Source organism: Pyricularia grisea, chromosome I (assembly GCF_004355905.1).
Source record: "Pyricularia grisea strain NI907 chromosome I, whole genome shotgun sequence".
In the NCBI taxonomy this organism is placed as follows: domain Eukaryota; kingdom Fungi; phylum Ascomycota; class Sordariomycetes; order Magnaporthales; family Pyriculariaceae; genus Pyricularia; species Pyricularia grisea.
The window spans coordinates 2,260,373-2,286,819 of record NC_044973.1 but is presented as its reverse complement, the minus strand read 5'-3'; the positions used below and the strand labels follow the sequence as shown (position 1 = coordinate 2,286,819).

Genomic DNA, 26,447 nt, shown 5'->3' with positions numbered 1-26,447 from the left:
ACTCATTAATAAGAAAAAAGAAAAGAGAAAATAAAAAGACCGAAGGGCTCGGCACTCCTTTTCTCGATACACTGCAAGGCTCATCCGCTTGCCGGACGGATCACCAGACCCCGGTTTTTGCTTACCGCAGATGGTCACGAAGAAAAAAAAAAAAAAAAAAAAAAAAAAAAAAAACTGAAATGTTTGTGTTTCTTGTTGGTCAGCAACTGACTGGGATTGGCTGATATATATCTGGAAGATCTTGGAAACACAACGACCCTTGTTGCCACAAGGCGGTTTGGTCGTCAAGGAGCGCCACATCCAGTGTTTTGTTTGGCTAGGTACGCAATTATCACAGGCAGGCCATTGGAGGCAACCAGTGATGACAGCTCCGCGGAGGAAATACGTACCTTAAGCTCTCAGATCTGGATGCTGATTGCCTCTTGACATGGCACAAACATACCTCAGCTTCTGCCGGCGTTTATCAATAACGGTGGAACAACTCGGAAATATCATCACCCGAGACGTCGAGTGTGTTATACCTTTCATTGAGAACCTTTGGGCATCGTTTGGCACAATGCTCCTCCTCTTTTTTGTATAGCGCTTGATTTGTCCCCGCTAATTCGGCTCCTCCAGCGTCGACGTTCAAGCAGGGAACACGCACTGCTCGTACGACCTGAGCGGTCCCCAGATATCAGCCTTGAAAAGCCATTGAACTCCAAAATACCCTAAGCCCAGTCGCATGGCTGACAGAGACTGGGTTACGATCGACGCGTGTCAAGCGATCAAGTCTTGGCATAGAAACCCCCGAGGATCACCTGGACAAGCGAGCCGACAGCCGTTGAGCTACTTCACGAGTCAGAATCATCGTGGTCAAGCTGCCTGACAAAGGAACACGTGGACCCCAACGAATGCACAAGTGTATGAGAGATAGGCAAGCTCTTATGCTTGTTTAACTATATACAAAGTAGGCTATATGCGTAAACGAGTATGTCAAGACCTTAATGCCATTAGCCACTCGGATATTGGATGCAACAGTTTCGTAAAACAACCCACAGGAGCCGTCAGAGATCTGAGTAGCCGAATACTGTAACGTATACGATCAGTTGGGAGACTGCAACTGTGGGAGCTCCAAGTCTATTTGCAGGCCAAATATGCTCTCAATATTCTGCGGCGTATCGGTACTTTGTGATTTTTTTGACTAGCCAGGACTGAGGGGAGTTTTTTTTCTTTTTTTTTTTTTCTTTTCTTCTCTTTTTTTTTGTCTTGTCACACTCTCTCCCTCTCCTCCGAATACCCATGGGTGGTGGACCCAATCCGTCGTAATCGCGTGGCTGGAGCGAATCATGCCTGGTTGCTGGGAAGAGCTGAAGAGACCCATTTGATAAAACTAGAAACTAGTCCATCAAGACGGTATCAACAAGGCGCGTCCGATCTCAAACAGTAACACAATAGACACAGACATAATCCATTCCTATAACTCGGATGCAAAATCATCATAGACACTATTAGTGCCTATGCAGTGTTCACGTGACACCGACCCCACATCAACACATGTCATCGTCTCTACGGCGACGGGGTTGCTTGGAGTGGAGCTCCGCAGTAAACATTGGATTATTTGGCAAACATGGAAATCAATATCGTTCGTGACTGACCCTTACCCCCAAAAAAAAAGAGACCAGACCAGGTCACACTGCCACGCCACTTCCTTACATTGATCTCACACACGCGTCTTACTCCATTCTAACCTTTACTGATTTCTGGCAAGGCTATATCATACTGTCTTTTATCACCAAGTCAGTCAACACCAAGGGTTTCCTGGACAAAATAGACAGACATATTCATAATCCCCGACAGACGAAGACTTCAGGTGGTCGAAAAAAAAGCAAAATCAACCAAGGCAGATCCAGTGTCCTGCATCACCACACAATTTTCAACATTCTGCACCCTATGAGTACAGTTTTGCGACAATAACAATCATGGACCCGACATCGGGTTGCCCACCGTCGCCCTCACCCGGCACGCCACTCCAAACAGCCTCGGCAGATCGTGTTAATCACCAGCGCGAGCAGTCGCTAGCATCTCCGTTCCAGCAGTCATTGACAAACACACCTGGCCGTGGCCACTCCCGCGAAAGCTCCGTCCATGATAAGATCAACCAGTTCAACAACTTGGCCGTACACTCCAAGCAGTTGGAGCGTAAGACTGCTGATGCGGCACTAAAGCGCGCCATGCTCGGTCGCGAGGAGGCCGAGGCTGAAATGCGCAGGTATCGCGATGAGGTGAAGCTGCTACGGAAGCATGTAGACGAAGGCAAGGAGCGGGAGAGACGGGTTGGGGAGAGACTAGAGACTGTCATGGTACGCACATGCCTTGCCAATAAACAGTAAAACCCCATGTGCCTGTCGACAAGCAATGTATACTGACGCTTCGGCGCATCATTAACAGGAAAACTATGGCCGCGCGAAAGAAACACACGCGCATACCCAGGCACTGTGGGAAAAGGAGATTCGCCGCGCGCGCAAGGAAACCTTCAAGTTGCAGAGCGTCATCGTCAAACTCCAAGAGGAGCTCAAATCCGCACGCGCTGCAGCCAAGACGGCCGAAGAAAACCTAGCTCAGGAATCCCAGAGAAGGGAGGCCCGAGAGCAAGAGGCTTTTAGTGCTCGATACGGCATCGCTGAGGTTCAGGAGAAATACGAAGAGGCACAGGGGCGCATCCAGATATTGGAGCAAGAGTGCGACGTCATCAGGCAGGAACGCGATGCCTTCAAAACCTTGGCGAAAACAGAGGAGGACGTTGCGCGGATTGCGGCTGAAGGCCGCCTGCCACTCCCAAAGTCGCAACCAACAGAGGGCGGGGAGGAGGACGAATTTGCATCTCCCAAGAAGAAGAGGCAACGACTGTCACTATCTCCACCGCCGGTGGAAGTCAGAACATCTGAAGCCAACGAGGCCGAGCTGGAGGAGCTCTCCTTCTTACTCCAGTTGGAGAAGCAGCGTGCCGATCGAGCTGAAGGCCATATAGAGTATCTCAAGGCCGAGTGCCAACTTCGCATGTGCCCATGCATGAAGTCGCGACCTCGGTCTAGCATACTCTCGCACAGATCCCCTGCTAAACCCTCTCTTGCGTCTCCCCAAAAGAAGAACCGCATCGAGCATCTCAAGATTAGATCGGGACCGAGGCGAAGCACAATTTTTGTACCGGAGGAGGGCGTCTTCCGCACCGTGTCGCAAGAGGAGGCCGAGGCGCTCGAGGCGCCCTCGATCCCGGCACCTGAGACTGATGATGTTGTTGTTGAGACCACGGCAGAGCCTGTTACTCCCGATACTCCTGCTGCTATGAAAAAGAGCCCCGAGGCTTACGCAAGAACGCCATCTCTTGACCCGCCAGCCTTCGCCATGTTGGCGGAGACTAGGGCATCACTTCTCTCTCTCCTCGACGCGCCGCATCGAGCAGAGCCCCCGATGACATTTCATGTCCCGACCATCCCTGGTGTGATCTTTGAGGAATCAGTTCAATCCCTCGCAGAGAGATCCTCTATGAAAATCGACTTGAACTCGGCTCCTGTGGAGGAGACCCGAACTGGTACGCCAACAGAGGTTGAGGACTTCGACAAAACCATTATGCCTACACGTGCGTCACCAAGCCCAGGCCCGCCATCACCAAGGCCGGTCGCCGAGGCTGAAACCGTGGTCCCGGAACCAGACCTTCGGGACCCAAGCCCGCCGGCTCTATCCATTCGGGAATCAAGCGTCCGGCCCCATACATCCTTCTCTCAGTATTCGGTCCAGTCCACGACTATGACGACTAAAGTACCTCTGCGCGAGGAAACCACCGACCCTAGCCTGGCGAAGCGAATTATGGCCCTGCAGAGGACACCATCGAGCGGATCATCTTCATCGTCGTCTTCGAATTCATCGCTGACCAACGGCAACGGGAAGCGAGGCCGTGACACCGGTGGTCCATCCTTTGATATCAACAACCCGGCCCTGACGCCGACCATGACCCGCGAACAGGCCCTGGCACAAATCAGGGAGCGCAGAGGCCGGGCACGCAGCGCAATGGCGGGGGCCATAACACCCAAAAAGCAACAGCTGCCCCTGGGCGAGCGAAGGGATGTTAGCGCACCTGTAGGTCGGGTTGGTGTTGGAAACAGTGCTGCCAGCAGTATCAGGAAGAGACCCAGGACATGAGCCGGGATTTCTTGTTTTCACGCATTGGTATTTTTTGCCCCGCTTGAAATGATGAACGATCAAAAAAAAAAAAAAAAAAAAAAAAAAAAAAAAAAAAAACAGCGCAACCCATATACAACATACTAGGGTTTTTTTGTTCTTTTTCCCCATTGGGTGTAGGGATACTCGACTGTAGCGCCCACTGCTGCAGTACAAACGAACATAATGAAGTACAAAGTTGTACGAATATTTTGATTTGGCTTTGGTTTTTGACTTTTTCTTTTTCTGGGCGTTTTGGGAACGGCATGAGGGTGGGCAGGGGGAAATCGGCCAGAGAAAAGGTCGCGGGCTTCTTTTGAGCATCGTCTCTCTCAGTGCCCTTGGACTTTTTTTGTTTTCATGAAAACCTTCTCATACCCACTTCATCTGTGTTCTTTTGGCGGCTTTGGTTTCGGAGTTTTGATACAAATCCCCAGCTTTGTGTATTGTCACTCACACAGGCTACTAGTATAGAGCCGCATTTAATCGCCCAAGAAATGTTTGTTTTTCAGTTGAATTTGATGGAATATGTTTAAATTGGCTTCCGATACGATATGATACCGTGATATGCATCGTGAAATTAGTGTTCGTATACCTGCGTCCCACATCTCTCCTGGGGCGCTGAATATGCCCAACAAATAAATAGGTAGTAATTCGCCCAACCTCTTTCCAAATGCCAAACAAACAGGTATCCTAACAAAGTAATGACCTATGCAGTTCGAGTTGAGAGTCTCAACAGGGGCCTTGATCCCACATGAAATAAATGCACAATCAAAGAAATTCCGCCATGGCGTTACTCGAGTGCTCTGATGAAAATGCTTCTAGCTTGACCGCAACGAATAGACACTCGAGCGTGCCGTGCAAACAGCGCGTCCGCAACCGCCATTGCCCGGTCCGGATTACCCAGCCAGAAGTCTCGACTCCGGGCCGCTGCCGAGAATCGACTGTCCTTCTCCTCTTGCGTGGTGGCAAATCGGTGCCCGCCGCCATCATGTCAACGTCTTCGTCCGCCTGGTCGTCACCATCCAGGTGGCCTGTGAAGTCCTTTCCGTCTAACGTTATCGCTGTATTCCTGTCGATGAGAGCAACGAGTTGATCCGCCTGTACCACCGAGACCTTGAGGAGTGAGCCCACAACATCAAAGAGGCGAGCAACCCGTTTCTTGACGTCGAGGAAGAACTCCAACTGTGCCGTGAAGATCGTGGAACCGGGTGAGGAGGCAAAGTCGTCCCGTATGATGGGTTCCAGCGGTCCCACCCGCGAGGTGTTACCCCCGATCTGCAGGACCAGCTCGGCGGGCTTGTCGGACAGGTACGGACGCGCATAATTCACCCAGCCATGAGACGGAGCAGCTTCTACGGCAGATGGTTGTTCCGGGAAGACGCTGATGCCGGATTTGTAGATGTCTTCGATGCGGAGTAGGATTTGGTGGCGGGCTCGGAGCTGATTATATGAGGTGCAGTGGGAGATGAGACGCTGCTCGAGTCCCTTAAAGTTGAAGTACCTCACATCACGGAGAAGAGTCTGTCGGTGCGTCTCGTCACGGACATTAACGGGGTTGCCACGTAACAAGTGGAGGATCTCTTCAAAGGTATCCGCAGAGCGGTGAGGGACAGAGGGGGGCATAATTGAGGGCGGGCGGATTAGGTCTCTGCGGTCCAGGCCCGGGAAAAGGTCGTCCGGGGATGAGAAGAAGATAGCGAAGCCCAGTGTGAAGAAGTTGGGAGAGTTCCCCGGGTCTTTGAAAAGATCGCGAGGGATTTGGAACTCCCGATGGCCGATGGACATAAAGATAGACTCTTCATAAAGCTGTGATATCAACTTGGGGACTTTTTGGCAGTGAGTTATCTTGTATGTTAGCAAAGCTCTTTCACCAATTTCGTCTCTACGAGTTTCAAATTCATAGGGGCTTACGAGAGTAGAACTGGGCATCAGCAAATAGCCGTACAAAGTGTGTACCATCCCTAGGATGGACGTGATAGCCTTGTAGATGCAGAGCAATGTCCTGAAACGTCATAGGATCCCGATCAATGTACAGGGTACGAATGGACGAGCAAGTGTCGTCTCCATTTTCTTCTGCCGTCTTTATTTGGCATTGAAAATATTGAGAGAAATACGACGGAGCTACACCAAGGGTTCGTCAGTGATGAGGGCTCACAAAAACCATAAGTCACTAAGGATTTGCATATCTTACCGTCTGATGATAGCGATGCGCCAGAGAGCTTGAACAATTTGGAGCCAATCTGGATAGGGAAGACGCGCTCATGGGGCAGAATTCTAGGGATCTTGCTGACGAGTTTGCAATCCTGTGTGAGCTCATCCGGCGGACCGGACTGATGTTCTGCACTATCGCCACGATCGGCAGCCATGAAGGCCGCTGAAATCCCGTTTCTGTCTTTTGAGAACATGGCGCAACGGAGCGGTGGGACAAGAGGCAAGCCGGGGGCCTTAAAGTCTACTGGGGCTTGCTACCCCTTGTCGGTGGGCTAATACTCTACACTGCGATCGGTTCAGAAGAAATCAGTCCTCTCATATGAGATCCGTCCGAGCACACGAGTGCTAACAGGGGATCATGAGATGTAGACAGTCTAGTGTTGCCTGTGAGTTTGATGCCAGCTAACCATGCGCTGACGGCTGTGTGGCTGCTTAATCGTCCCAAAATATTTTGTGGGCTGTCGTCGTGCCTCTCCAAAGGATATATTTGTTTTTTGTCCAACACCTTTGAGCGGGTTTCTAGTACCAGACTGAGGCTAGATCTGTGCTCAAGTCTTAGACCTAGACTATCTTTTTGTCAATAAAGTCAGTATTGCTTTGCATCCATGAGACGAGACCAAAACCATCCCAAAGTGCCGCGATTGCGAGACATTTTCCGACCACAAAGAAGATTTTACCTGGTCTACATTACCTTACCTTAGTTTGGTTGATTGTCTAGAGCTAGTCCATGTCACATCTGTAGTCCGTGCCTTTATTCTCTCAAGTCGTTGGAGATGATTTCTGCAACCACCCGAACGGCTTTGTATCTTTGGAACCCCCGGTATGCGCTAGGCTCAACGGACTGGCAGGGGCAGCTGGTTCAGCATGGCCCGTCAGAAAGACTCGGATTTTCGGGTGTACCTAGATAGACTAAGGATCAAGAAGTAATGTGCAAATAGGCAAGTCATACATGCAGATGCAACAAATATTCTCTGGATAAGAACCTCCACAAGCAGCATGCGAATCTGCACAGTAAATAGTTGCACCAAGTAAGCTAAAGACGGTTGTGCTATGCTAAGTTGGGTGGTCGCTATCAAAGGTAGGTTCCATTCGGTTGCATTCACTGAACCAGTACAATTTGATTTCATGGATGGACCCGCGCAGCGGTCTATTGATCAGCACCACTTCGAGCCGGCTATCCTGGCAGGCACGGATTGCTAAGCGTGCCCTGCAGAGAGCTTGACGAACTCGGTCCAGTCCCGTCGCGCCCACCACCTGCCACCTAAACCCCTGTCGGTATGGGTGGATCCATTTGTTTATTGCTACAGGCCATAACGACCCTGTCGACCAATCCCAGGTCCCTTTGACGTCCAACGCAAATTCCGTCCCCCCACCTCAACTTTTGGTATTCGTTTGTTGTCGACTGGGGACAATTTCTCTAACTCCTAAAGTACTACGCACGCCAGCTGGACAATTTGCCTCAGTTTGTGTTCCCTTTATTTTCTTGCTTGCTCTCGAGGCTTTTGCAAAATCCATCTTTCGCCATAGAAGATTCAAATCGAAGAGTGCTTGTAAATTTCGCCGCCCAAAGTAAAACGCCGTCAAGATGCGCGAGATTATCAGCATCAACGGTAAGCGCGTCTCCAAACAAAACCCACAAGACTCTTCACCGCATCAACTCCGAACACGCCACTCCGAAGCAATCCAGCCAACATAACATGAACTAACGCTGCCTGTTTTGAATTGTAGTCGGTCAGGCCGGTTGCCAGATTGCCAACTCTTGCTGGGAGGTGAGCACACGCACACCACAGAAACACACGGCGCCTTGTTGCCAGAGCACCACAGCGCCTGGAAGCAACAAAGCAACCTCGGCAGTCCGAACTTTGATAGCTGACTTGAAAAACTACGATAGCTCTACTGCCTCGAGCACGGTATCAAGGTAACCAGCCTACAACCCATAGAAAAAGCTACGTTGCTCATACTAACATCTTCGTTTTTCTTCCAGCCCGATGGTTTCCTCACTGATGAGCGCAAGGCCGCCGATCCCGACCACGGTTTCAGCACCTTCTTCTCCGAGACTGGTACGCCACATTCGTTATTTTCTGCACTGGCCGACACAAAAGACCTTCGGCGGCTTTGATACACTCTATTTTGCCCTCACATGTACTAAACAGGCTGCACTCGTGCAATCATAGGCCAGGGCAAGTATGTCCCGCGTACCATTTACTGCGATTTGGAGCCCAATGTCGTCGACGAGGTCCGCACTGGTACCTACCGCAGCCTGTTCCACCCAGAGCAGATGATTACCGGCAAGGAGGACGCATCCAACAACTACGCCCGTGGTCACTACACCGTGGGCAAGGAGTTGATCGACCAGGTGCTGGATAAGGTTCGCCGTGTTGCCGATAGCTGCTCTGGTCTCCAGGGCTTTTTGGTCTTCCACTCGTTCGGCGGTGGTACCGGATCCGGCTTTGGCTCTCTCCTTATGGAGCGCCTGTCGGTTGACTACGGAAAGAAGAGCAAGCTTGAGTTCTGCGTCTACCCGGCTCCCCAGACCGCCACCTCCGTTGTTGAGCCTTACAACTCGATCCTTACTACCCACACCACACTGGAGCACTCCGACTGCTCTTTCATGGTCGACAACGAGGCCATTTACGACATTTGCCGCCGAAGTCTCGGTCTTGAGAGGCCCAACTACGAGAACCTGAACCGCTTGATCGCTCAGGGTAAGATTTCATGGCGGATACCTCGGAAGTTGAATGCTTTGGATGCTAATTGACCATGTAATGAACAGTCGTTTCCTCCATCACCGCCTCGCTCCGGTTTGACGGCTCCCTCAACGTCGACTTGAACGAGTTCCAGACCAACCTGGTGCCTTACCCCCGCATCCACTTCCCCCTGGTCGCCTACTCCCCGATTGTCTCGGCTGCTCGTGCTGCTCACGAGGCCAACTCGGTTCAAGAGATCACCATGTCTTGCTTCGAGCCAAACAACCAGATGGTTAAATGTGACCCTCGCAACGGAAAGTACATGGCCACGTGCTTGCTGTTCCGTGGTGATGTTGTTCCCAAGGACGCACATGCGGCTGTTGCCACGCTGAAGACCAAGCGCAGCATCCAGTTCGTCGATTGGTGCCCTACCGGCTTCAAGCTTGGTATCTGCTTTGAGCCTCCTCAACAGGTCCCTAACGGTGATCTTGCCAAGGTCAACCGCGCTGTGTAAGTTCAACTCTAGGTGTTTGTAGTAGTGATGCACGGCGAATTTTGCTGACAACCTTGCCAACCTTGTTCACAGCTGCGTTCTCTCCAACACGACCGCCATCGCCGATGCTTGGTCAGCCTTGTCCAACAAGTTTGACCTCATGTACTCGAAGCGTGCGTTCGTCCACTGGTATGTGGGTGAGGGCATGGAGGAGGGTGAGTTCTCTGAGGCTCGCGAGGATCTTGCTGCTCTTGAGCGCGATTACGAGGAGGTTGCTACAGACTCTCTTGGTGACGAGGAGGGCATTGAGGCGGAGTACTAGACAAGCGGTGGCCCCGTTTTGTTCATACTTCTGTTACAAAGGCATGAGGTAGACGACGACCAGGACTCTGGATGGACTGGATGGATGCCACCTGCCAAAGAGACCAGCATACCCTTTTGATACAGCAAATGTCAAGTGTAATTCTCGGGAGACAAGAACTCCTAACCACTCCTGGAGAGTTTTAAAAAAGTCTTCGGGATGTAGGACACTGTCGTCTCTTTTGAAGAGGCGTCGGTGATATTTTATTTGGTTTGGTGAAACATAATAGCTCGTTTTAATACAGATACCTGTTGGGGGTTGGTACCATGTTGTTTCTAAGATTCAACGTCGCGGGGTTTTTACGACCATCCCATACCGTGGCGCATATGTATTCTGATACCTGTCTCTGGGTAAGGTGCGCGGAGTACCTGCAATGTAGAGGTGGCAGACGGTTGCCTGTCACGCCTGTGTGCGTGCATGGATACGGCACTCGTTTGATGTTTACTACGGTTGACGTTGATTGGACGGTGGAGACGTCGTAGGGGTTGGCACTAGGCTAAGCCAGAACCAGCTAATCAAATTCCACCCGCCTCGGCCGGCCTCCACGCGTACGTACTATGGTAAGTTCTACAGTACAGTTACCTTGAGTACCTACCTTACCTACCTACTGCGTACTACGTAAGGTACGAATTTGCAAGGGTGCCGAATTGGTCAAGCAACTTCATGGGCGGATTCCCCGGTCCACCACGTTATTTCCTCCCAGCAACGTCCTTGTCTTCCCCAGCCATCTCATCCCACTTTGAAGATTCCACGGCAAAGTCTCAAACACCTAATAATCTACTTTACACACCGTCTACCGCATTCCTCAGCCACCGTTCTCTGCATAGTTATTGGTTTCGTATTCGTCGAAGCGCAGAGCGTGTGCTGTTTACCTGCTTATCACCAAAGAAACAGAGGACGGTTTCCTTGCTACCCGAGAACGCTTCGTTCTATCTGCGCCGAGCCGAGCCCAACCTTGCACGTTCCGTTTCGCTCGGTCAACGCCCAGGCACGACTGCATAAACCGTCAACATGGCAGAGTCTGGCGCCGACGCAGGTGAGAAATGGGAGATGTGGTTTCTTTACTACTAAACAAAGCTGACCTTTGTGGTCGTGATTGAAATCTTTACAGGTGCGCCAAACTTAAACCTGACACCAGACGAGAAACGATACTACGGACAGTTGTTCCGACAGGCCGACACCGACGGGGTGGGTGTCGTCACTGGCGATGTTGCAGTCAAGTTCTTCGACAAGACCAGGCTTGAGTCCCGTATTCTCGGAGAGGTTAGTAGTATTTGCGCCCATCAAGACGATGTCGTTACAAAACAACCACAGCCGTCCAGCTTGTCGTCCGCTAACCCACTGATGTCCAATACATAGATTTGGCAGATAGCGGATCAAGAAAACCGAGGCTTTCTCACCCCAGCTGGCTTTGGAATCGTCCTACGTCTGATCGGTCACGCGCAGGCTGGCCGCGAGCCTACACCCGATGTCGCTTTACAGCCTGGGCCTCTGCCTCGCTTCGATGGCATCAACATACCAGGCCTGGCACCCCAAACCAGCGGGTCTGGCCCCGGGCCGGCTGCGATGCCTCTTCAGGCACAGGGCACCGGCGTCCGAATCCCGCCCTTGACACCCGAAAAGGCAGCGCAATATGCAGGTCTTTTCGAGCAGCAGAACTTAGCCCCCGGGAATATGCTCCCAGGTGACCAGGCCCGCCAGATCTTTGAAAGGTCCGGCCTGCCTACAGAGGTTCTCGGACGCATATGGCAGTTGGCCGACACAGAACAGCGGGGCGCACTGGTGCAGACCGAGTTCATCATTGCCATGCATCTCCTGGCCTCTACCAAGCAAGGTCAACTACGTGGTCTGCCCAATGTTGTACCCGCTGGCCTCTATGAGGCCGCAACTCGTCGCCCGACCGGAATCCCAGGCCAAAGAAGTCCTACTTCGGGAGTGCCTCCCATTCCCGCAATTCCTAGGCAGTTGAGTGGACAGTCCCAGATGAGGACGGGGAGCCCACTTGGAAGGTCACACACAGGGCCTGGAAGCGATTGGCTCATAACTGCAGCAGACAAGGTGCGGTTCGATCAGGAGTATGCCAAGCTGGACGTGGGCAACAAAGGGTTCATCACTGGAGAGGAAGCCGTACCTTTCTTCAGCCAGTCAAATCTACCAGAGGATACGCTTGCACAGATTTGGGATCTTGCCGATATTAACTCAGCTGGCAGGCTCACACGTGATGAGTTTGCAATTGCTATGTACCTCATCCGACAACAGCGCACCAACCGCAACGGTGCCAATACACTACCGGCTACTCTCCCTCCCAATCTTATCCCACCCAGCATGCGAGGCCAGGTCAGACCGCCTACAGCTAGTGTAGCCCACTCCGCTTTTGATGCGCCTGCTCCACCACCACCGCCGCCTGCTCAGCCCAAGTCTGCCTTGGACGATCTCTTCGGCCTGGACACCCCTCCCGTGCCAGCTGCACCCGTACAGAAGCCGATCACAACAGGAGGCTCCAACGATCCTTTTGGGAGCAACGCAAGCCCCGCATCTGCCTCGCCTGCCAAACAGTCTCCCACTGTTCCCACCTTTGCTCCGTTTGTTCCATCCTCCTCGTTCGGCCGCACCCTCACCGCGCAAACGACGGGCGCCTCCAACAGCTCCGCCGGCGGGTTTCCTAAACCACCTATAGCACAACGGCCGCAGCATTCTGGGACCTTCGATGATGACTTACTGGGTGATAATGATGAAGGTAGCAAGAATGTTAGCAACGACTCGGCCGAGCTTGCGAACTTGTCGAATCAGGTTAGCTCCTTGAGCAAACATATGCAGGAGGTTCAAGGTCAGCGAACGACTACGCAGAACGAACTGAACCAGTCGGCTGCGCAGAAGAAGAACTTTGAGCAGCGCCTGGCTCAACTGCGTGCCCTGTACGAGAAGGAAGCAAAGGACGTGCGGGCACTCGAGGATCAGCTGAATGCTTCTCGCAACGAGACCAAGAAACTGCAGACGGAGATGGCCATGCTTGAAGGCACCTATCAAGACCTTCAGAATCAGCATCGCCAGGTTGCCACTGCGCTACAAGCAGATCAACAGGAGAACGCCAACTTGAAAGAGCGCATTCGGGCCGTCAATGCCGAGGTGGCCCAGCTAAAGCCGCAGATTGAGAAGCTCAAGTTGGAGGCGCGGCAGCAGAAAGGATTGGTTGCTATTAACAAAAAGCAGCTGGCCACCAACGAGTCGGAACGTGACAAGCTCAAGTCGGAGATGGAAGACTTGTCCAAGGGAACAGGAGAACTCAGCACGCAAAACACCGGCTCTGCCGCCCAGGTGGCTAGCCCTGCCGCCTCGACGGCAAGTGTCAACAACCCGTTCTTCAGGAGAACCGGCAGCACAGACATCATGGGTGCATTTGCGTCGCCACCTGCGAAGCCGTCGAGCAACGACAAGTCGTTTGATGATGTCTTTGGCCCATCTTTCGGCTCCGCGTCCAACACTCCACCTACTACTACCGCCTTCCTGGCAGCGCAAAACACGGGTGCGTCCACGGGCAGTGCGACGTCTTTTGCGACACCTGCCACCTCCAACACCCCCAACTTGAGCCGACAACCCACCCTGACGACGGGCGAACTCCCTGCGCCGCCTGAGTCCCGGCAGATCAATTCCAGCTTCCTTCCATTTGGAGAGTCGGAGTCTTTGTCATCATCCCGCCAGGTATCTCCGCCTGCGAGCAGGATGGGTCATGTGGACGTGTCGCTATCCGAGTCTGCCCAGAAACAGCCGACCGCCCCGCTGCAGTCCACCAATACGGGTCTCAGTGCAGCCTCGGGATCTCATGTAAGTACCAACTAAGAGCGACTTGAAGGCTACTTCTCGTGATGGTGGAAGTGCTGACAAGATACAGGGCGATGCTGCTGGCACCACCTCACCAACTCCCCGTGCGGTCACTCACTCGCACTCCGACAGCGTCGGTGACCCGTTTTCCTCTGTCGATCAGGCCAAGGCTAAGGATGATTTCGAATCTGCTTTCGCAAGCTTCAAAAATGCACACACGAAGCCGGCGGCAGCAGGAGCTTCCGCATTTGACATGCCATCTTTGTCTACTGGCGGGGCTGAAGGGAAAGAACCGACGGCGGCTGCTTTCGCCTCCGAATTCCCGCCCATCTCGGAGCTGGAACGTGATGACGATTCCGACTCTGAAAGTGATAGAGATGGATTCGACGATGACTTTGCGCCGACGTCTCCGAAACCCGCAACGGAAACGAACCCGATTGGCGTTGCCTCCTCCAAGGACACCAAGCCGACATCCCCATCCACTGCACCTTCAGGGGCTGATGGCGCTTCGAGGTACGATTCGCTGCTATAGCCCATAGCGTGTGTATTTGCATTTCAGACTTGTCTATGCCTCGGTGATGCATGAGTAGCTGAGCCAGAGTAGAATGTGCTGACATTGGGTGGATTTATAGCAATCTTGAAACGACACCGGCTGCCACTGCTTCATCTTCTTCTGTGAATACGGCGATGCCGCCTACTTCGGGTAATGCGGCGTCTTCCACCGCTCCTACAGCTACAGGTCCCTTAAGCTCAGCAGGGCCGAGCGGACCGCCACCCGCTGCCCCGCCGCCTCTGCCGGAAAAGAAGTCTTTTGACGACCTTGACGACGAATTTGAGGGATTGGAAGACGCCCAAGAGGGCTCAGCAGCCGATGAAGACTTTGCCAACATTTCTCGCTCGGCTTTGGACGACTTCAACCCCGTCTTTGACGATTCTTCGCCCCCGAGAAGTCACGGAACCAAGAGCGATATCTCCAAGGATCACACTACTGGCACTGGAGCGCCAAACCTGGGAGCTGAGACGAGTAGCTTTGACTTTGTGAGCGGTAGCAGCGCTTCACTTGGTAGCTCAAGTGCTCAGCCAGCCTCGACAGGACCGGCGGCTCCGGCTAAAGTTGCGGCTCCGGGAACAGCTGCTGAAGCGAGCGCTGGAAACGATAATCATGACTGGGACGCCCTCTTTGCTGATCTTGACGGGCCGGCCGCTGGCAACACTGGCGCTGTAGCCCCGGCCGCAATAGAGAATTCGACGCCGGCAAAGTCATCTACTGTTGCCCCATCACGGCCAGCTGATGTGAATCGGCTGTTGTCTGAGGAAGGAGTGCATGATGATCCAATCCTCAAGAACTTGACCAGCATGGGCTACTCTCGTAAAGATGCCGTAGCCGCGCTCGAGAAGTACGATTATAATCTCGAGAGGGTAAGTTTCCAAATTTTTTATCAACTGCAAGTATCATCTCTCGTGCGATTGACTTTGACTAACTATCGTGCAATAGGCTGCCAACTACCTCGCAAGTCAATCCTGATCGAGGAGAGATATATGAGCCGACTCATTTCTTCAAGTTCATACTGCATCAGCCATTTCCTCGGCATCACCCACCCGAGTTTTCGTTGCTTCTCCCTACTGTTACATATGCAAATTACAATGCCGTTCATCCAAGTTCATAGAAAAAGATGTGGGGACTTCGCCGCGTCCAAACCCATCTTTGTGGTGGGATTGTTTGATAGTTAATTGTTGTAATGATACCTCAAGGAAGCAAGCATTGATTAAGCTGGATATACTTCTTTTTTTTGTTTTCTTGACGTATGTATGTTTCAGTCTCGCATTCAATTTGAACCGCACCCTAGACAGTATTTCCGTTATGGCACCTTGGTTTGGGGCATACGGGTCTTGTGGTCGGGGGCCCTAAAAAAAGAAGAAGAAAAAGGAAAAAGAAAACATGCCGACAACACCTGGTGTGCAGCTTCGAGCAGGATCCCCCAGATTCTATGGCGTAAAAAGTGACTAAAGCGCCCAGTCTAAGCGGTGGGCAATGCAAGGGGCAGGGCGACGACCATGCAGTGACATAATGTGGGCCCGAAATGGCAGATGTGGGTGAATGTGGCCAATCAGAAGCTTAATTGAGTGAGTTGTGTCGGCTGGCGGGAAGGCAGTGCGCGAACTATTTTGGCTACAAGTGTCCTCTTCCCAAAGTGGGTGTGGGTGAGCTATCAAAAGGTTGGAACGACCAAAGCCAGATATATCCTTTTTCGCGCTGTATTGTGGTTTTTGTTTTCTCCATCCTTCTACTAGAGGCCACATTACACCCCGGCTTTTATCGCGATATATGACGCTGTGCTTTCCTATATCTCGTGCGTTCCTTTCTTCCTCTTCCCTTCTTCATGACAATATACCCCACGTTGCAGTTACATGAGCTGTAGGCCAGTAACCTACCTACCCACTACCTACCTTAGGTACCTGACCTAACCGCCAATTTCAAAGGTGCCATATCAAACCTACCTACCTATCTACTGCCTATCACCTTGGACGATCTCGAGGACAGCACAGACGAATATAACAAACATATCCCCGCGACGGGTGCCGGCGCCATGGCGAAATTAGCCATGTCGCCTCTTCTAAAGCTACTTTGTTCTTTGTTTCTATTCTCCTCTAATGTCCTCGCCATTTCGGCCGTTATAGGCATTGACCTGGGTACCGAGTATCTCAAGGCTTCGCTTGTAAAGCCAGGAATTCCCCTCGACATTGTCTTGACCAAGGATTCGCGGCGCAAGGAAACGTCGGCCGTCGCCTTCAAGCCACCACAAAATGGACCAAAGCCTGGAGAATACCCTGAGCGGGCCTATGGCTCCGACGCCATGGCTCTCGCCCCACGCTTCCCTGGTGACGTCTACCCGAACCTGAAAGCCCTCCTGGGCCTACCTACCGACACGTCGGTCGTCCTCGAGTACGCCGCCCGCCACCCCGCACTGCAGCTCGGCTCGCACAACCTACGGAAGACGGCCACTTTCAAGAGCGCGGGTGCTTTCAGCCCTGAAGAGGAGGCTTGGATGGTTGAGGAGCTTCTGGCCATGGAGCTCCAGAGCGTACAAAAGAGCGCAGAGGAGATGGCCGGTTCGACCGTTCGCTCTGCCGTCATTACGGTTCCACCCTTCTACACCCTAGAGGAGAGGCGCGCCACTGAGACCGCTGCGGAGCTCGCAGGCCTTCGAGTCCTGTCGCTCATCAGCGATGGTCTTGCCGTTGGTCTTCACTACGCCACCAGCCGAACCTTCCCAAACATCAACCAGGGTGGCAAGGCGGAGCACCACATGGTTTTCGACATGGGCGCCGGATCCACGACCGCCACGGTCCTCAAGATGCAGAGCCGGCAAGTCAAGGACATTGGAAAGTTCAACAAGACGGTCCAGGAAGTTCAGGTCATGGGCAGTGGTTGGGATCGTACCCTGGGCGGTGACGCTCTGAACTACCTGATCGTCGATGACATGATAGCCAAGTTCGCCGAGTCGCCGGCTGCCAAGAAGGCCTCGGTCACGATCCAGGGCGTCAAGGCTCACGGACGTGCCATTTCGAAACTCACCAAGGAGGCTGAGCGTATAAGACATGTTCTCAGCGCCAACTCCAACACCGGCGCAAGCTTTGAGGGCCTCTACGATGATGTCGACTTCAAGTACAAGATCGAACGGGTTGATTTTGAGAAGATGGCTGAAGATCATGTCGGCCGTGTATCTGTTGCTGTGAAGACCGCCCTAGAGACAGCTGGTATCGATATTGCAGACCTTGACTCGGTAATCCTGGCCGGTGGTGCTACGCGTACCCCGTTCGTCCAGCAGGAGCTGGAGAAGCTGTTTGGTGCCGAGAAGCTCCGAGCTAACGTCAACGCCGATGAGGCCGCCGTATTTGGTGCTGGTTTCAGGGCGGCTGAAATCAGCCCCAGCTTCCGTGTCAAGGAGATCAGGGTCTCGGACGGTGTCTCGTACGCATCGGGTATCAAGTACAACAACCACAAGGGCAAGCACACACAGCAGCGTCTCTGGAGCGCTAGGTCGCACCTGGGTGGTCCAGCCAAGGAAATCACCCTGCCCAACAAGGAAGATATGGAAATTATATTCTACCAGCAGGTCCCGCAACTTCCTCCTATCACCGGTTCAGATATCGATGTACCCACCGCCAAACTCACTACCAAAAATCTGACGGCTTCCGTTGCCGAGTTGAAGGAGAAGTACTCGTGTGAGCCTAGCGACGTCCAGTTCAAGCTCAGCGTCAAATTGAGCGGTGAGAATGGCGAGGTCGATGTCACCAAGCTCACGGTTCAGTGCGAAACTGAAACTCAGGAGAAGAAGGGCGTCGTCGATGGGGTCAAGAACCTCTTTGGCTTTGGTAAAAAGGAGGACCAGAAGCCCCTCGGTGGCGAGAACGCCGATGGATCCTCGTCCAGCACGGCTTCGTCCAAGGGTTCGGCCAAGTCAGCCAAGTCTTCGGCGTCAACTACGAGCGGATCCGCCTCCGCCTCGGAATCCGCAGAGCCCAGCGTTCCCCAGAAGAAGGTTATTGTGATTTCTGTGCAATTCGAGCTTGTCAAGGATGGTGTCCCGGAGCTTTCCAAGGCAGAGCTCAAGGCCTCCAAAGACCGCCTAAAGGCTTTCGAGGCCTCCGACAAGGCACGTCGCCAGCGCGAGGACGCTCTCAACCAGCTCGAGGGCTTTACCTACAAGGTCAGAGATCTCCTTGAGAACGATGACTTTGTGAAGGCTTCTACGCCTGAGGAGCGGACAAAGCTCGAGACACTTAGCAGCGCTGCTAGCGAGTGGATCTACGACGATGGCGCCGATGCGCCCATGGCTGAGCTCAAGGCAAAACTCAAGGAATTGACCGATATTGTTAACCCGGTTCAACTGAGAATCGAGGAAACCAAGAAGCGACCCGAGCTTGTCAAGGGCCTACAGGATGCGCTGAAGCAGACTGATGAGTTTGTCGAGAACATCAAGAAGAGCATCGCCGAGTACGATGCGTTCAAGTCGGCTGAGGCTGCCTCGTCTTCGTCTACCACTGAGTCGGCTGCGCCTGAGGCGACCCCCAAGGATGAGTTTGCTGGTCTTGAGGACGATGATGCCAAGGCAAAGAAGGACAAAGAGCCTAGCATGGAGGACTTGAACAAGGAACGTGGCCCAGTTCCACCCATGTATAGGCCCGAGGATCTCACCGAACTCGAGGAACTCAAGGCCAAGATTGTTCCATGGCTCGATGAAAAGCTCAAGGAGCAGTCCAAGCTTGCTGAGACGGCCGACCCAGTCCTTACCATCAAGGAATTGACCGAGTGGCGAACCAAGCTGGACAAGGCCGGTATGGACTTGACGATGAAGGGCGTCAGGAACTTTGAGAAGAGGAAAAAAGAGGAGGATGCCAAGAAGAAGAAGGCGCAGAAGAAGGCGAGTGGTGCAAAGTCGGACAAGCCGGTCAAGATAGAGCTCGGTAAGGACGGCAAAATGCCAACGCAGGAGGAGCTTGATGAGCTGCTGAAGCAGTACGCGCCGCCCAAGACAGAGGGTGACGACAAGAAGGCGGAGAAGAAGAGCGATGACACCAAGATCAAGCACGAGGAGTTATAATTTGCGGGGAAAGATCTCTCTTATAAGGGGATAAACAAATGACGATTCACATGCGAGATTCTTTTTAGACGTTATGGATTTCAGTGGGCGATATACAAAGTTTTAGCGTGTAGAACAAGGAAAACATTCAAGAGCTAGCCGTTTGTCGCCGCCTCTGTTAATGTTCTGAAATGCTCTCCCACAGTTTGATTGACCATGCAGATGGTTCTGTTTTTCCAGGTTTACATTCGGTCGAGGAGGAGCAAAAAAAATTTTTTTTAGAAAACTACTATCTAACCAATGGGCCTTACTGGTGCCACAATTGGCAAGGAAAGCATACGACCGGCATTCCTCTACTGGTCACCTCGGCAGATGAGAGCTGTTGATGTACAAAGCAGAGAGAACATCTTTGCAGACAAAACGACATGCTGTGAATCCTGCCATTCAAAGGAGTGCGGCAAGACGCTGAAGACACGTGATATGTAAGGGGTAGACAGGTAGGTGTATACCTACCTACCCCCCTCTAATGTAAGCAGGCTCTCTTTGTGGGACATGACACCAAAGCTGTGATAGCTTTGTTGCTATGTAATCATCATGTACTGTACCTTTGTTACGCTACCTCGTCTACTTTAGGTAACCAACGTACCTTTGCTAGGAACCTAGCTTGGAGTGAGCGTACGAGCTTGCGTGGAGTCCTTCCAAGAAAGAAAAATTAAATGTTTCTACAGGGGAGCCATGGTTTGCTGCTTTGTTGGTGATATCGTTTTGCCGGCTGCCTGCATTCACTGACGGCTTGGCTGTAGCCCCGTTGACGTCTAGTCTCGCTACGCTTGGATTGTTTGCTGAGGTTTCACAAAGTGGACGGGAACTGCAAGCAAGTAAGCGAGGGCAGCTAGCCGGCATAAAGAAGGCGGTTTTTTGGGGGGTTTCTTTCTTTTTTTTTTTTTTTTTGCTGGGTTCCTGCAGAAATTGTTGGTAAAAGTCGAATCCACTGTACGACGACATTGCACCATGGAACTTTCCTCTGTAATAAACATGAGGCATATAGTCCATTGGTTGTTAGTTTATCAAGTACTTGCATACCTACGTACCTACCTTAGGTACCTGTTTGGTGGTAGGTAGAACGTCGAGAGCGACTGCACAACGTGTGAATTAATTACTTACATGTCTACCTTAGGCAAGTACTTCGCTAGTTCTACTCCTTACGAACCCGCGAAGCCACTCACGGGTAACATGAGGACTTTTAACCTGGGGACTTGATCTCGGTCCAGGCTAGGAAGGTACATACCCTGCCTCTCAGCACAAACAGAAACAGAAATCCCGGAACCGGGCACGGCAAGACTTGGTGTCTTGGTACACAAACACGCGTCATTTTGACCACCTTGGGCCAGACTATTTTCCTCAAAAGTTCCGATCCGACGTATTTCACCTCTTCTTTCACCTCCCGTCTCCCAACTCGCGATTCCATCCATCCGTCACCGGCAGCCGCTCATTTTGACCCCCATCCTTGATCCCGAATCCTCAGAAGAACCTTGAAGTTTTCACGGGACTCTTAATAACACACTCCTTTTTTGTAAGCCCCCAAAGGCGGCAAACAATCTATAGCAATGTTGAAGCATGCTCTACCGTTCGCCATATGGATAACCTCTACCCTTGGAGCTCCAAGCCCATCTGGCTTCGGAGGCCGCTTCCACATTGACCAGGTCCACAACCGCAACGCCAGACGCAATGGCCCTGCCGAGTACGCCTTTGCTCACGCCAAGTATCATGCCCCTATCCCACAAGGCCTGTCCAAGACCATGGCTGCGATGAAAAAAGTCAAGCTTGGAGCGGGCAATGCAAGTGAGTCCACGAGGCTTCCCCCGAGGTGTTATGTGGATGGTTTTACCCATGGAAAATTCATTGACGATGCGCTGAATATAGCGGGCGAGGTACCTTCTTGGCCACAGGAGCTCGACATCGAGTATCTGAGCCCCATCATGGTCGGCGAGCCTGCGCAGATGGTATGGATGAACCTCGACACAGGGTCATCAGACACGTAGGTCGTCTTAAGAGCACTAGAAGCAAAACCCATGATTATTGCTGACTTGTCGTGCTCAAAATAGCTGGATGTATGCATCGACAACCGGAGAAGGTCACAAGGGAGACCAGAAATTCTACGCCCCAGAAGTCTCCAAAACAGCATCTCATCTGGCCGACACATCTTGGTATATCGAGTATGGTAGGATAAATTCATTCCTTGAGCCCAGAATAAGTATCATCAAATCTTGGCCAGTCCACTGTTTCCATCACCAGACGCTGACCAGCTGGCAGGTGATGGCACCTACGCAAGTGGTGATGTATGGAGAGACACTCTCTCCATCGGTGACGTTGAAATCAAAAACATGACAATTCAGACGGCCAAGATGGCATCGGTGGCCATGGTCATGGACGTCAACATGTCGGGTCTCGCTGGCCTCTGTCCCAACCATCCCAGCACTGTCATTCCTAGCCAACCGACGCTGCTTGAGAAGCTCGAGCCTGTTCTTGACGAGTTTGTCTTTGCCGCCGACCTTCGGTACCAGGACACTGGCCGATTTCGTTTTGGCCATGTACCCAAGAGTGACTACGAGGGCGAAATTCACTGGGCCAGGATGAACAAGACATCCATGTTTTGGCAGTTCGACATCAACAGTGTCCATGTGGGCGGCACCAACATATTGTTGCAGTCAAACTGGTCTTTTATCGCTGACACAGGCACCACGCTGATGCTTTTGCCCATGGATCTGACCAAGATGTACTACGACCAGGTGCCGGGGGCCGAGTATAACAAGTGGTATGATTCTTACACGTTCCCTTGCAACGAGACCAAGAACCTTCCGAGTTGGGAATTCTCCATCGCAGGCCTGAATGGCACTGTACCGGGCCACTATATTGCCTACACCAACGTCACCGAGAAGCTCTGCTACGGAGGCATCCAGCCGTGGCCGGTCGAGATGTATGGCTTCGGCATCCTCGGCGACGTCTTTCTCAAGGCCGTCTACGCCGTTTTTGATGTGCAGAATAAGACTGTTGGGTTTGCGAACAAGAAGGTGGGGGCTTAAGCGCCCGTGGTCATCATGGTCGAGATTGGACGACTGTCGCAGGATCAGGGTGCGAAGACGCGCTAGATTCTCGCTCGCTCTGGGACTCTATTTGTTTTACTGCCGCCATTTCAGCTATGGGATTGCCAATGTAGCTTTTGCTAGTTGTTAAATTGTCGAGGGCCCTAAATCATATCCAATCTCTTTGGGCCGTGCAATGCTTCTCATCGGGATATCCGAGATGATCAGATCGAACCTGTGGTTTCAAATTCTGAAAAATAAAAGAGCCATCTTGTGTTGATTGGCCAGGCAATTGGCACAATCGTAAACCAGTCCCAGAGAACAGCCCGAAAAATCTTATTCGAATTCCAGTTCGGAGCAAAAGAAGAAGAAAAAAAGCAACCGAAGCTGGAATGCTATAGCTCCCGCGCTCATAGCGCAAAGAGTATGATCTATCGCAAACAGTGTTCCCGCGGCCGGTGTTTGTGATATGATTACAATGCAATGTAAATAAAGAGTTCAAACGGTAAAAAAAAAACCAAAGACCCTAGATTAGAGGGACACAAACAAATAAGCCCGATTCTGAATAGCAGTGAACACCAAGAACGCCGTCAGTCTCTCTTCCCTCAACCCAACTCCGGTCTAGAGTCGACGCTCCAGCCGTCCAAACAAATGGTATCCAAAGGAAAGAAAGAAAAAAAAAATCCCTTGCTGCCTGGCAATTATTCCAAGGCAGCCCCAACTCGCACCTCTCTCTCTCTCTCCCTCTCTCCCTCTTCCCCTCTCAACTATGCCTGATTGATCTATGCTGATAACAAATGTGGGGCTGGAACAAACAAACCAAAAAGAGAGAACCAAGCCTCTAGAGAAGTCCCATGTGAGTGTGGTCTTTGAACTAATTTTGTAAAGAGTGTTACTCTCCAAAGCATCTCTCCCGCGCAAAGAACCAAGGAATTTTGATTCAAGACAAACAAGCAAATTCACCAACTCCGCCTTGTTATCAACCAGGGGTGGGACCCACCACTGCAAATGATTGACGGGGTCGGTGCAGAGGCTATGCTGGGTTTGTGTTTCGCACTGGAATACAAGTGGGAAAATGGGACAAGTAGAAGTCTATGCGTCCCAGACAGGCAATTGTCGTGTTATGCTCTAGTCTGATCTGCCGGTTGAAAGTCTCGCCATCTTTGCTTTCGTCGTAAAACCGTTCGCGGGGAATAGCTCCATGTTGTTGTATAGTTGAAACTCGAAAAAAAAAAGGGTTTGTGTAAAAGATTTTCCCAGAAGAGGCTTGTCTTTTTTTTTTTTGAAAAAAAAAAAGACAATTAAACGTGATCCCTCTCCCGGTCACCGTCTGTTTGGCGGACAATACAGTAAACCATGTCAGCTTGCATTACAATACAGAGGCCGGAATGGGAAGGGGAGTCGGCGTTGAAAAGGGGGCGGGAAAGCGAGTGCGAGTAGGAAAAGTAAGGGTTGAAGTGCCACGTTCTTACTGACCCTCTGACTCGGTTGGAGTGGGCGGGAGGGCACCGGGCACAGCCTGCCTCGAAGCGCGGGCGGTGCCGGGCCTGGATCCGGCGTACTTGTCCCCAGCCCTCGACTCGTGACGCCTGGAATCGTCGTCCTGCTGCTTGTTACCGCCGTCGTTGCCGCCCTGGGTAGGCTCGTCAAACACGCCGCTGATGGGGGACCGCACATGCCTCGGGCTGGCGCTGTTGGCGGCGGGGCCGGTGCTGTTAGGTGGGCTGCCGCGCTGACGGAGGCGGTCCTCCATCTCCCTTATGCGCTGCTCTAAGGATTCCAGTTCGGTTGTTCGGCTGCTAAGCTCTTGCTTTCTGCAGGAGGGGGAAAAAGCCAAGGAACCATACGTTAGCCCTGGTAATTTCTCCGAAACCCCCAATGTTTTGATGGAGTAGAATGCTACGGAGGAGTCGAAGAAGCCGCCGAATTTGCGGTGTGCTGCGGTGTGGTGTGCAAGGGGGTACAGAATGCAAGGGGTGGCGGGACAAACTTACCGCTTGTCGACTTGTGAATCCAAATCGGCCAGGCTGTTCTCGATGCGGAAGATGTCCATCAGCTCAGCGGAGAATGAACGGGCAATAGTGCTGTAGTTGGTGGTTCCCTTGACTGTCAGCGCTGCAATGATTTCTTTCTCCCTTGAATGCCTCAGCAGTTATGGGCATGGTGAAGGTGAAGATATGTAAAACCCCCGCCTAACCAACAATCCGGCGCTTATTGCTTCTTTAACCGGCGTGGAGAAATAGAGTAGGGCCAGACTCACGAGTGCGGACGGCGGCCATTGGGCTTCCAGTCACGGTCGAGCTCCTCGTCGCTGAGGACCGTGGAGCTGTTGTCGGCTGCTTGCGGGTTGTTCGTAAGGGATGCCATTGTTGAAAGTGTGAAGAAGGGGTGTTGCTATAGCTGTTGCTGCTGTTGTCTAATTTGCGCTCTCTGAAGAGGGGGGAAAAAGCCGCCTGGGTGAGTTTCTGCTCTAGCGAACCCTTTAAAGTCGACGGTTGAAATTGTGCTTTTCAAGAGCTGAAGAAAAATAGCAAAAACAATGCCCAAAATCGAAATGATGATTTACGCAAGAAGGCGGGGGGCGTCGGGCTTGGTTTTTTCTTCGTATTTTTCTTTCTTTTTATCTTTTCCTTGTAAAGGCGGTTGTGTTTCGCTGGTTCGCAAGCCTTCAAGTTTAGGCGAGGAGGAGGAGGGGGAGGATAAAGCGGGCGGCGCGATGCAAGCTTTGTTACAGTCCGAACTTCTGAAGGGTTGGGAGAAGTGAAAAGACAAGCGTGTGCGCGGGCGCGCGTGTCAAGGCAAAAAGGTAGGTTAAGCAGTATCAATGCCACAAAAGCTGAAAGATGAGACGAAATGAGAAGTAAGAAAGACCAATATAATCTCTAGAGAGGAAAAAAAAAAAACAAGAAAAAGAAGAAAAAAAAAAGGAAGATTGGGGAAACTGTTTAAAGGAGAAAAAGTAGCCACGCACAAGCCTTACTTACATAGCTAGGTGGTGCATACAAAATAATAGAGCATTACCAAGGGACGAATAATAGGGGAGGAGGAGTGCGGAATTGGAGTGGGGTACAGGCATGCACGCCTCGGTTTAGGGGGGGTTCGAATGGAAGTGGAATGGAGGAATTGGGGGGTGTGTAAGTGGGTGTGGGTGTGTGGGTGTGGGTGCGAAAGTGACTGGTGAGTGATGTAAGGGGCAATGACAAGGATTGGTGATTGATTTGATTCAACTCATGATTTTTATTTTATTTTGATTTTCCATGTCCACCTGGATTGACATGGGCACTTGTACAGAATAATACCTTAGGTAGAACAATACACGAACAGTCAGGACAGCTGGAGGGCAGTGTAAAGGTGCAGCAGCTGACATGGAACATATCATCTTCCAACTGCAGCTGGAGCAGGTCAGTTTCGAGTGTCAAAGTAGGCAGAGGTGAGTCTAGGCACCTGCCTTGCCTACATTACCTTACCTAGGCAGGCAGGCATGCATATCAAAACTCCCGGTTCGGCTGTTTACTGGTTTGATTTATCTGTCACCGGAGTTTTTGTCCTCGAGATTGTTCCTCCTGGACTGATAGCAGTGCCCATGCTACCCTCCATACGATGCATATATATCTTACCTACCTAGGTACGTATGTACGTACCTACCTTCCATGGTACGTACAGTAATGACTGACTAACTGCAGACTTCTTGAATCTTCTGAACAGTACGGCAATTTGGCTGGATCCTCCCTGAGCCTGGTGGGTCTGAAATGACCCCGAAAGAAAGGGACCAGAGCCAAAAAGACGACAAATCTGCCAAATGTCCATTTTTGATGATAGAAATTGAAGAGTGGGGTTGAGGCTGTATTACTGTGCCAGTAAATGGGCGGTTTATGCAAATGCACACAATTAATTGCAGGTAAGCTGCGAAGAGGTCGGTATCCACTTGGTTGAGATCGGGTAGCAATGAACGCAACGCTGCGGCAACCGCTTTAAAGCATTCCACAGCCTTCGACCTGGTAATGAAAGTCA

At 51.8% G+C, this 26,447-nt stretch overlaps 7 protein-coding genes across 7 annotated transcripts; 5 read left to right on the top strand and 2 right to left on the bottom strand.

Annotated features, from left to right (window-relative positions):
- Positions 1 to 1,958: 1,958 nt before the first annotated feature.
- On the top strand, positions 1,959 to 4,176 carry PgNI_05707 (uncharacterized protein; the record flags this gene model as incomplete). Its single annotated transcript, XM_031125738.1, has 2 exons — positions 1,959 to 2,339; positions 2,428 to 4,176. 2 exons carry the CDS (start codon positions 1,959 to 1,961, stop codon positions 4,174 to 4,176), a joined length of 2,130 nt encoding a protein of 709 aa, XP_030982880.1.
- Positions 4,177 to 4,717: 541 nt separating this feature from the next.
- Positions 4,718 to 7,488, bottom strand: PgNI_05706 (uncharacterized protein). Its single transcript, XM_031125737.1, has 4 exons — positions 7,105 to 7,488; positions 6,389 to 6,978; positions 6,109 to 6,318; positions 4,718 to 6,023 (listed from the first exon to the last, which is right to left on the bottom strand). The coding sequence occupies exons 2-4, from the start codon at positions 6,600 to 6,602 to the stop codon at positions 4,966 to 4,968; spliced, it is 1,482 nt and encodes a 493-aa protein (XP_030982881.1). The 5' UTR covers positions 6,603 to 6,978; positions 7,105 to 7,488; the 3' UTR covers positions 4,718 to 4,965.
- Positions 7,489 to 7,815: 327 nt separating this feature from the next.
- PgNI_05705 (uncharacterized protein) lies at positions 7,816 to 10,260 on the top strand. The gene is made up of 7 exons (XM_031125736.1): positions 7,816 to 8,018; positions 8,137 to 8,177; positions 8,300 to 8,326; positions 8,393 to 8,468; positions 8,583 to 9,113; positions 9,182 to 9,605; positions 9,682 to 10,260. Exons 1-7 carry the CDS (start codon positions 7,994 to 7,996, stop codon positions 9,908 to 9,910), a joined length of 1,353 nt encoding a protein of 450 aa, XP_030982882.1. The 5' UTR covers positions 7,816 to 7,993; the 3' UTR covers positions 9,911 to 10,260.
- Positions 10,261 to 10,656: 396 nt separating this feature from the next.
- On the top strand, positions 10,657 to 15,617 carry PgNI_05704 (uncharacterized protein). Its single transcript, XM_031125735.1, has 6 exons — positions 10,657 to 10,985; positions 11,061 to 11,212; positions 11,309 to 13,771; positions 13,839 to 14,308; positions 14,401 to 15,187; positions 15,264 to 15,617. The coding sequence occupies exons 5-6, from the start codon at positions 14,456 to 14,458 to the stop codon at positions 15,291 to 15,293; spliced, it is 762 nt and encodes a 253-aa protein (XP_030982883.1). The 5' UTR covers positions 10,657 to 10,985; positions 11,061 to 11,212; positions 11,309 to 13,771; positions 13,839 to 14,308; positions 14,401 to 14,455; the 3' UTR covers positions 15,294 to 15,617.
- A 739-nt stretch (positions 15,618 to 16,356) lies between these two features.
- PgNI_05703 (uncharacterized protein) lies at positions 16,357 to 19,374 on the top strand (the record flags this gene model as incomplete). Its single annotated transcript, XM_031125734.1, has 1 exon — positions 16,357 to 19,374. The coding sequence occupies one exon, from the start codon at positions 16,357 to 16,359 to the stop codon at positions 19,372 to 19,374; it is 3,018 nt and encodes a 1,005-aa protein (XP_030982876.1).
- A 1,586-nt stretch (positions 19,375 to 20,960) lies between these two features.
- Positions 20,961 to 22,436, top strand: PgNI_05702 (uncharacterized protein; the record flags this gene model as incomplete). Its single annotated transcript, XM_031125733.1, has 4 exons — positions 20,961 to 21,195; positions 21,277 to 21,391; positions 21,459 to 21,574; positions 21,649 to 22,436. The coding sequence occupies 4 exons, from the start codon at positions 20,961 to 20,963 to the stop codon at positions 22,434 to 22,436; spliced, it is 1,254 nt and encodes a 417-aa protein (XP_030982877.1).
- Positions 22,437 to 23,703: 1,267 nt separating this feature from the next.
- Positions 23,704 to 25,349, bottom strand: PgNI_05701 (uncharacterized protein). The gene is made up of 4 exons (XM_031125732.1): positions 24,697 to 25,349; positions 24,431 to 24,520; positions 23,913 to 24,250; positions 23,704 to 23,766 (listed from the first exon to the last, which is right to left on the bottom strand). The coding sequence occupies exons 1-4, from the start codon at positions 24,801 to 24,803 to the stop codon at positions 23,738 to 23,740; spliced, it is 564 nt and encodes a 187-aa protein (XP_030982878.1). The 5' UTR covers positions 24,804 to 25,349; the 3' UTR covers positions 23,704 to 23,737.
- Positions 25,350 to 26,447: the final 1,098 nt, after the last annotated feature.